Genomic DNA, 10399 nt, shown 5'->3' with positions numbered 1-10399 from the left:
AGCAGAGTTGCACATGACAGTGCAAGAGTCTCACCAAACCCATGTCTACTAGCAAGTATTTCATCAAACACGTAAAATGATTGACACTTCCATACGCTATGGACACCAAAATAAATCGTGAAAACGTTGAATTGAACAATATGAAATGCACGTTTTTGCATAATACGTGGCGAAAATCGATATGTAAAGAAAAAAAAATCTCCTTTTCGAAAAGGGAAAATTAAGGACTTTTTAAAAACACCCAATGAAAAAAGCCCCTTTAAGGGCTTTTAAAAAACGAAAATAAGCACTTTTTAAAAACGCTACCCACCATGACAGGGTGTGTAGCCAAATTATTCAACAAAAAATATTTTCAAGAACTTTAAAAAAATATAATTAGGCAGAGTTGGAAAGTTTTTGACAATCGACAGTTTTGACTTCTTTTAACCGTCATGAAAAAAAAAAAAAACATTTTGGCATTGTTTTTGACAATTGTCAAAAATCATGAAATTTTGAATCATGTAAAACGAATGGTGTTTTCATACGCTACGGACTGACTACACGCCGAAATAGATTGGGGTTGCATTAATTATGAAAACGTTGAACAGAACAATGTGAACTGTGTCTTTCTGCATAATTCAAAGCGAAAATCAACATAGTAAAGGAAAATTCTCATTTTGAAAAAGGGAAAATTAAGCACTTTTTAAAAACACCCAATGAAAAAAGCACCTTTAAGGGCTCTTAAAAAACGAAAATAAGCACCTTTAAGCACTTTTCAAAAATGCTAAGCATCCTGTAGTTGCCTATGAAGACTTTTTGTATTTTAGTGAAGAATTTCTGCATTATTTTCTGAATCTTAAATTAGTGTAAAATTTGGAATCCAATTAAATAAACAGCCCATCTACTTTTACACAATGTTTATTTCATACAGGCGAACTTTCAACAAATTACTGAGACTAATTGTTTATAAATATACAAAGTCAAAATAAACAAGATAGATATATTTTTTTATAAAATATAAAAATCAAATAAACAAAAATATTACCGCACAATATACTCATAAAGCGCTATAATATTTTTAAACAAGAAAGTAAACTATAAAAATATACAAAAAGCAAAGATTTCTCAAAATAAATTCATCCACAAATGGTGTAATATTTTAAAATCTAATTTCATTCAATTAGAGATATTTTTTTCTTTACAAAACTCCCGCGTTACAACAAGCAATTTTGTTTCATTTTTTTATTATCAAACAAAACCTACCACTCAGATTAATTAATACACCATTTTATTGCTATTTATTACAATTACCTACATTATTCATAATACATGATTTTAAATTTCGAAGCAATAGAAAATACACACATACCAAATCGCATGAGAAACACATCACAAGATATACACTAGTTTTCAAAAAAGGTGGAGAAAGAAGTATGTAAATGCCACCAAATAAATAATAAAACAGTTGCCTGAGGAGAAAAGGAATGCAATCCCTATGTCAAAGCATATATTAAAACTCTAAAAGTAATGTATAAATATATAAAATGTATATAAAATTCAGAAATATAAAAAATGTACTAACCACATTGTAACATAAGTACCACAGCCTACGAAAATCTTACTAGAGCCCGTTCACTTCCCACCTCAAATATTGATGAATTAAGAATTATTCTAGAATTATGGCCAAGATCCCAAAACCTAAACATCCAGACACGCCACCTGGCATGCATTTTTGACCCTAAACACATTGCTGTTATACATTTTAATGGATAATCACTCAGGAAGATAAGGTACCAGAATATTCCCAGGAAACTGCAATTTATGTATTTGTAGTTTAAGAATGCATCCCAGATGGAGTAAACTAAGAAAAGTTGTTGGCTCTCGGATTATGAGTTTTCATTTCAAATGGTCACTATCTAAAATTTTTATCTACACATTCACATTCCTTTTATTATAAGTAAAGCTAATTTTTTCTGCTTTGTTTATAAATTTAAATTGTTAAAAAAAAGCAAGATTAGAATGAAAGAAAAGCTACGATAACGAATGCTAAAATTAAGAGCCAGTGTTTTCTAAATATTGACATTTCTTTTAATATGAGCTTATCTTATTTCCTTTATATTAGATTTAGTTTTTAATTAAAGTAAAATGAAAAGACAAGATTTTAAATGGAAAAAAAAGATCATTTGATAATTATAGCACATTCACACATATATATAATGATGGATACATGGGACTTATTCTTAATTTTTATTTTTATTACTGCTTTGTTATGAAGTCTTTAGAAGTAGTATTAAGTTAATAGTTTAAGTGGAAAAAAATAGTACTTTCTCATCGCTAATTTTTTGTAAAGTTTTTCTTCTTTCTTTTGGTTTTAAAAAATTTTTTTTTTTTTAAGTTTTAAATCTTTCATCATCAAGCTTCTTAGGCAAAGTAGTACTGAAATTGCCTAGCTAACAACTACTGCTTTCCCATTGAAACTTTAAAGCTAAAACATTGTAAGTAACAAACAAATCAAGAACATAGTGAACGCTCAATGAAATCCCAAACAAACTTAAAACTCCAGGCTCTTAAGAGATATTCATAGACAAAGGCCACCAAATAGAAAGGCTGATAAAAAAAAAAAGCGAGACTCAAAAATTAAAAATATTAGTTTGTTTTTTCTTTTGCGCTTCAAACAAACTCTAAAACTTCAAACAGAGATAAGTCTTTTCTCTTTGATTTGATAGGGCAAAAGTGGAAAGACACTAGAGGTAATGGAAAAATGTCCAATTTCTCCTCCCAATCCTTGGGCAGTTCCTAACTTTGGCCATAGGCACTGGTTACTTGTAAAAGAGTTTATAATGGCAATCACACACTTTCAGCTGGACTTTGGAATTCACTCAATGCTTTAATTGGAGCAATGTGCTTCTTTTGAGATCCCTTACGTACTTTAGCTCTAACTTCTTCAGGTTTTTCGCGACGGACCAGAGGCTTCTTTTCTGGAGCTTTCATTTTCCACACCACAATAGGAGACTTGAATAAAGAGAAAATACATATATAATTTTACACGAAACAATCTAGTATTTGCTTAAATAGAAATGGTATATTTAAAAAAAAAATTAAATAAATGAATGTTTTGCTTGTTTTACATTCTGTATGTCTAATCAAATAAATTGGCAAACACTAATAAAATAATTCCAATGCACATAAAATAAAACAAATATAATTTAAACAAATATAATAAAAAACAAATATATTTTCCACTGTTAAACATCTAATAATAAATTAATCTTTAAACAAAAGCAAATATGCGTGGATCTAAAATTATTCTTATTTAGTAATTATGCTATTTAAAAATTTATTTAATTTTTAACAATGTATAATAATTTACCTGGCTAAAAATAAAGTCAAACATGTAGTTATGTATGAAAAATGACATGAAAGTTTAAATAATTAAAATATTGCATAATTCTTTGATCAAATGATTAATTTTATACACAAATATCTAAAAGTAATGAAATTTGAAGTTATGTGATGTAGCATTTATGCTGCAGAGATAAAAAAATTTTGATTTATGATATTTAGTAAGTTTCTTGGAAAATGACAAATAAACTTGCACACAAAAAATATCCGTAAAAAGTTGAACTCAGAATTGGTTTATAATGAAGTAAAATCTTCAGATAAATTTTAAAAAAATTGCTTAAATTATCATATTAAACAAAAATAAAACAATGAAGCATTTAGTTTTTGGATTTTTAAGGAGTAGGAAAGATCAAGAATTTTACATATCTATATTGAAACTTTTTTTATTTATTTCTTTTCAAATCACTGAGTTATTAAAGATATGTTATAAGCTAAAATGAAAAGAAAATAATTAATATCTAATTACAATAGACTAGATATTTAGCTACTTTAAATTCGGGCTTAATTTGCTCAATGCAAATCAAATTGGATGAAAATTCAAATAATTGTTAAAAAGATTACATGATGACTCAATCTGACTACTTTCTTGACTAATAATGTCTTTATAAAAACTCAATGCAACAGTAAATGGCTATATTGAAATATATTTAAAAAAAGGGTGGGTGATAGAGACAAATGGTTTGCATATTTAGAATCAGAACGAGAATGTTTCAATGGTCTCAAATGTACTGGATCCTAAGATATCCACATTTTCTTAAAAATTTATCAGTGAATTTACATATTTCTTGTACTAAATTATCAAATTAAAAAAGATAAAAATTCCAAAAAGAAAAATTCAAATCACTAAAAGAGCATTATACAGCTGAAACTGAAATTTTTTTAAATTACATATAATCTAAAAATTTAATGAAAAAAAAGGAGTAATTTCTATATACTAGGAGGCTCCGCCCCCTGCTCGCTAACGCTTGCCAACCCCCGAGAATTGCTACGCAATCCTATGTGGTTCACGCCGTCAACCATGTCTCGCTGCGCTCGCTCGCCAATGAACACAATGTTCTAGCACAAAGACATAATATATTATCATCAAAGACATAGTATTTTATCATCAAAGACATAGTATTGTACTTATGTAGAAGATTTCTACCAATGTTCTTATTGGCTTTTAAAAAAGTATATTAGCTATTTAGATTGTACATGGTGAAAAAATCAAAACATTAGCTAAATAAGAAACATATTAGCAAAATAAATTATCAAATATTGCTTCACTAATATTCTGCATTTTAAAGCGTGAAAATTCAATGCATAAATAAACGCGAAATATAAAAAAATTCAATGCATTCAATACAAACACTTAAACGTTTTTTAGACGTTTAGGTAGCTCCAAGTAGAAAAATATCAATTCAACAGCAGCCTTTTAAAGCATTCTCACTTCAATTAATTAATTAATTCCTAATTGAGTTTAAATTAAATATTGTCTTGTTTTTAGTGCATGAATCTGAATTGAACAACCTGATAATGCTCACTCTGGTTATTGTTATCTGGTTGCTCACTACGTGCTCTTGCGCGCCGAATGCAATCAATTAAAAATGAAAACTGTTGCCAGCGCAAGAAAAGAAATATCATCGGTTTTATTGATACATACATACGTACGTATTAGCGTTTTATATATATATATATATATATGTGTGTGTGTGTGTATCATACAGTGAAAACAATTTTCTACTTTCTAGAAAAAATATTTTTTTCTGAGACATGAAAATATTTTCATGTTTATCATGACAAATAATACTTAAATAGGTATGACCAAGTCATACTTATTTAAGGATATTATTAGATCAAAAGTTATATCATTTAAACAATTGCAAGAATGAAATATTTTATACCTTTCCTTGGGCCGTCTAGAAAGAGTAATAAAAATCATTTATTTATCACACTCTCAGGTATCAAAAATATAATTTAACTTTCACAAAAAATTATGAATATATTATTGAATTAAAATGTAAAAAAATTTTGATATGCATTCTGCCATGCAATTGAGAGAAAAAAAAAACAAGTGCTTCACAGTTGATTCTGAGAAAAGTGGTTTTACAACTATCTTCCTTCTATTGCTAATGCTATGAATGTCAAAAACTGATAAAATAAAATTTAGTTATGGAATACATATATATTTTTTTGCAATATGTAACCCACCACACAAAAAGGCCAAATATATAAAAATCTTAACTTTGAATTTTTTGTCGCTTACATTGATTTTTCAAGCAGTATTGACATATTAAAAAAATTATTTTATAATTAAAAAAGCTACAATTTATATGGAAAATTGGTTAATTCGGGTTGAATGAATTCTTGTTTCTTTTGAAAATTTATACATTTCATTATGAGATAAATCATGTAGCCAAATTTTACAAAAATAAATAAAAATATTGTCTGAATAAAAGAATGTCACAAATTGTGGTGATTTAAAATAAATTTAGATACATAAGTGTACTTTTTAAATAAAGATACTTACAGCTACTTGAACACTTCTTGGATACTAAAAAATAAAACAAAAAATTAATATGCAGTTCATAAAAAAATAATTATGAAACAAAAATTAAAAGATTTGCATCAAAACTTTACTCTACTCTTCTAATGCATTTAAATTAGTTTGAAATAAATTAATTTAGTTAACATTAGTACATTCAAAAACTATGAGCATAAGTTATGTACTTAATCAGTCTATGTGAATAAACAGTTTTAATACTCTTTAAATAAAATAAATAACACATAATCTATAGTCCTAACACTTATTTTAATGATTCAGGTTTTAGAAAGGGTGTTAAAACAAATACAATCATAATTGACTAATTATATTACTTTAAATTGATTAAAGTATAGGTAAGCAATTATAAATTCCAAGAGAGCTGAAAGCATAGAGAGCTTGCTTTCCTATGAAGAGATTGTTAATTCAATAGTATGAAACCTAACCAAGGCTGGTCAATTTATATACTGTTTATAATTAACACCAAACACACAGCTGACATAAAATATCTTCAGTGAAAGACATATCAATAGTTAGAAAAGACTCTAGCCATCAGACTAACAATGAAAGGTTTTACACAAAAAGCCTCACACAAAAGTATGCTAATATTCTGATGATTTCTTGTTTTCATTTTTATACCAATTTTGAATAAAATTACTTGTTCAATTTTTTTTTTTTTAAGATTGCATAAAAATAATTCTATTGTTAAGCTTGAATTAAATATTATTTTGGTTTGATGTAACAAAAATTGTGGAACAAGCAATGACGCTTATAATTTTAATCAATTTGACCTGTAACCCATCGCTTGTGCTTTCAGTGAGGCTAATACTGAAACATATTTCAAAATCGAATTAGAGAATTATAAAGTTAACCAAAGTCAAACAAATTAACAAATTTAAATCCAAAGAAAGTCAAAGTTAAATCTAAGGAAAATACGTTAATATAAATAAGTTAATTCAAAAATATATTCAAAACTTCTATATGCAACGAGTTTAAAGTAAGAGAAAAGTGAAATATATAAAATTTCCCAAATAATAAATTTTAAATTTTTTATGAGCACTTTCATCCATAATTTATTAAGAAACTACTACATATCCCAACACCATTGAAATAACCTAAGTACTCTTTACCTTTCACTGTGAGGGGAGAGTTATAAGGTACACAGTGGGAACTTATGCTACAGAATGTAAAATTGATCACTGTAAACCTCATATGAATTGGTTAAAGACAGGCTATAAAATTATTAGAGTATTAGAATTTTTTTTTTTTTTCAATACAAAAAGATTTTTAATTGTTGTTTCTTAGAAAAAGGGAGCAGTGGTTTAAGTGTTGTGGCATAAAGAAAATTTTTGAATTCATAATGCACTGAATTCATAGAAAATGAAAAATCTTGTAATCTTTCAAAATTCTATAGAGAAAATTAAGGTGAAATTTTTTATATCTATGAAGTAACAATAGAGCTTTCAACAAAAAACGATTTAAAGAGAAATCCTAGCATATTTTGAATTTCAGCACAATTTTAACTGCACGTTTTCAACCAAATGATAACTTTTTCATATAGTTAATAGAAATCTTTACAGTTTACTTGCCACTTTAATGTATAAAAAAAGGAGAGAAAATAATACCTTTGTAGAAGCAACATATGAGGCTTTAACAGTAAGGACGACAGCATTCATTAAGTTCTTAGCAGCTTGAATCAATGAAGTGGCACTATCAAGCTATTAAAAATAAAAAAATAATTGAATCATACAATTTCACTAGAAAATTAATTAGTATTAAACAAAGAAACATTAATGAAATGTAGATGTTGATGAAACATACTTTTTCCATAAAAGAACATAAACTTATTCAACAATAATGATTATATTAAAAAATGAAGTTTTCTACATGATAGGTCGTATGCTAAAAATAATTTAATTTGATAATTATAAGGAATAAGCAAAAATATTTTAGCTTTAATAGTCGTTAGGTTTGAAAGTTAAACGTTTAAACATAAACAATCGCTAATATTTTGTATTATTCATATGTAAATAACTATTAAAAGTGGGAGAACTAGAGTATTAATAAAAATAGTCAAATAAGATAGAGTGGGATTAATATAAAAAAATATAATAAAAATTAATTCACTTACACCAGAAACAATAAGGCTACCAGATATATTTTGAACATCTGCTTTAACTTTACTCGTAATGTTCAATTGGTGACAATATAAAGCTATTCTTTGCAAATAGGCCAATAAATCTTTTTTAGTACTTGATTCTGGGCACTGTAAAAATTAAGAAAAAAATTTAGCCATAAGCCATAATATATAATTTTGAAAATTAGAGGCTATAAAGTGAATGTTACCTGGTCAGCAATTTGTCTAGCCAGCTTATCTAATTTTGTACCATATTCGGATATTTTTTTAGCAGCATTTATTACATCCATGGTAGTCTTTAGAGGACCTTTTCCCCTAAATTAAGAAGAAAAAAAAATGTTATATTTAATATTTATCATAATAATTTTCACAAAAGGTTACTAGTCTTAAAACCTAAAAACTCTACTTTTTTTTTTACATACACTATGTCATAAAGAATATCAATTTTAGTCTTAAAATGATTATAAATATCCTCACTTTTTTACCTATAAAATGTACATTTAATTTTGCTAACCTGATAAATGTTTTTTAATTGATTTTTTGTTGCCTTTAAGCAATTAACTTTAGTTTCCTAGTCGCCTGATTTGCTCTCTTTAAATTTTTAATTATAACGTATAAATTTTAGATATTTCAACAAAAATTTTAGAATAAATAATAATTAATAAATAAGAAAACTATACTTAAAGATGAAAAAAAAAATACTGCTAACAGTTTTGTCAAGGTATTTGAAGTAAATTTAAACGTAACACACCATAGTAAGTATACCATTTAGTTTCTCCATCAAATTTTAGTTCTTAAGAAATTTAAAGTATAAAAGTTAATTAAAAAAATTTCAAAAGTCATTACATTTAAATAACTAAAAAAACAAAATTTTAAATTTAAATAAGTTAAAAAAAAAGGTTATATATAGATGCTTTCTCAATGAAATGATGTTGTTGTAGTTCATTTACGTCGCACTAGAGCTGCACAATGGGCTATTGACGACGGTCTGGGAAACATCCCTGGAGATGATCCGAAGACATGTGATCGCAATTGTGATCCTACGTAGAGGGGATGGCACCCCCGCTTCGGTAGCCTGACGACCTGCACGCGAAGTCGAGGACTTTACGGTAGAACAGTTTAACGAGGACTAATACCGCAGACTGATCCAAGTGGTCACCCACCCGCACACTGACCGCAGCCAGTGATGCTTGACTTCGGTGATCTGCTGGGAACCGTGCCTTAACGATCAGTCCACTGTGGGACCTCAATGAAATGAAAACTACTTAGACCCCTTAACAGAAGATTATCAGTTTTACTTGAAATAATAGATTACCTAACATTAATTCTGATTTTTTACAGAAATGTTTAGTAAATGTTCTAAAGTGTATCTTTTAAATTAGTATTTTATAGAATCAAAAATAGGAGAAGTAAAAATAGTCATATTACAGAAATACGATGTACAAAATTACTTTTTCACTCTAATTAATTAAAAAATGCTATTAGAGATAAATTTTAATGTCAAAATAAAAAAAATTATTGATCGATTCTTCATTTTGAAATAAAGATACTTAAGCTTTTTTTTCTTTTCAAACAAAATAACTGCTTCCCTTTGCTGAATCAGTAGTTTAATAGTTCATTATATATTTTTGATATCTAAAATAAAAATTGATACCAGTGATAGTTTATTACAAAGAATGTTTTTTTTAACCTTGTAAAATCTGTCATTTCCATCATAATCATACACATTTGTTTTGCTAAAACAATAACATCATTTCCAGTATCATCCCACTTGGCAACTTCTCGATCGAATTTACTCTTTTCAGTACGGAAATTTTCAACTTGAGCAGCAATCTTCTGCTTGTCTTCTTCAGATATATAACGATAAGCATCCTAATAACATGAATGACATACGATTAACCATTATTTTTAAATAGAAAAACATATTTTCCATTATTAATTTAAAAAGATTTAATAAACCTTTATATATTTTATAAGAATATTTAGAGATTAATTTGAAAAATATAGTTTTAAAATTGACTAACTGCTTTTAAGTTGCATTTTTTTTATTAAATTATCATTGTTAAAAAATGAAACAATCATACATACTCTTGTGTTGTTAATGCCACTAATTTCAGGATACTCATCGAAATCGGTATGAGCGCTAGCTGTAATGAGAAGAATTCAAATTTAAAAATGCAATGTCGTACAAAAACAAATATTTTTATGAGAAAGCAATATTCTTACATTTGCTTTTTGTTTCTGAAGTGTTAGCTTCAAACTCAATTTCAGTCTCTGAATCCAATTCTTCAGCTGTCTATAAAATCAGAATTATTAATTAAAACTAGATATTAAAATTTTTGCACAATTTTACAAAAAAA

The 10399-nt window shown here is 27.0% G+C and overlaps 1 protein-coding gene across 5 annotated transcripts in view; it reads right to left on the bottom strand.

The window, feature by feature from the left end:
* Positions 1 to 881: 881 nt before the first annotated feature.
* Positions 882 to 10399, bottom strand: part of LOC107439705 (catenin alpha) — a 29905-nt gene continuing 20387 nt past the window's right edge. For 3 of the 5 annotated variants that reach the window (XM_043055770.2, XM_043055773.1, XM_043055771.2), the window contains 9 exons: positions 10266 to 10335; positions 10128 to 10186; positions 9730 to 9911; positions 8249 to 8354; positions 8034 to 8168; positions 7528 to 7620; positions 5891 to 5914; positions 5265 to 5279; positions 882 to 2991 (listed from right to left, as the gene is read on the bottom strand). In XM_043055770.2, the coding sequence (XP_042911704.1) occupies positions 2827 to 2991; positions 5265 to 5279; positions 5891 to 5914; positions 7528 to 7620; positions 8034 to 8168; positions 8249 to 8354; positions 9730 to 9911; positions 10128 to 10186; positions 10266 to 10335 (849 nt within the window). In that variant the 3' untranslated portion in view covers positions 882 to 2826. The remainder of the gene's footprint in view (positions 2992 to 5264; positions 5280 to 5890; positions 5915 to 7527; positions 7621 to 8033; positions 8169 to 8248; positions 8355 to 9729; positions 9912 to 10127; positions 10187 to 10265; positions 10336 to 10399) is intronic. The other 2 variants (XM_043055775.2, XM_043055772.1) reach the window with 1 other exon arrangement.

The sequence above is a fragment of the Parasteatoda tepidariorum genome, chromosome 1, assembly GCF_043381705.1.
Source record: "Parasteatoda tepidariorum isolate YZ-2023 chromosome 1, CAS_Ptep_4.0, whole genome shotgun sequence".
NCBI lineage: Eukaryota > Metazoa > Arthropoda > Arachnida > Araneae > Theridiidae > Parasteatoda > Parasteatoda tepidariorum.
Note: the sequence above shows the minus strand (reverse complement) of the source record. Positions and strands in the feature narration are given on the sequence as shown.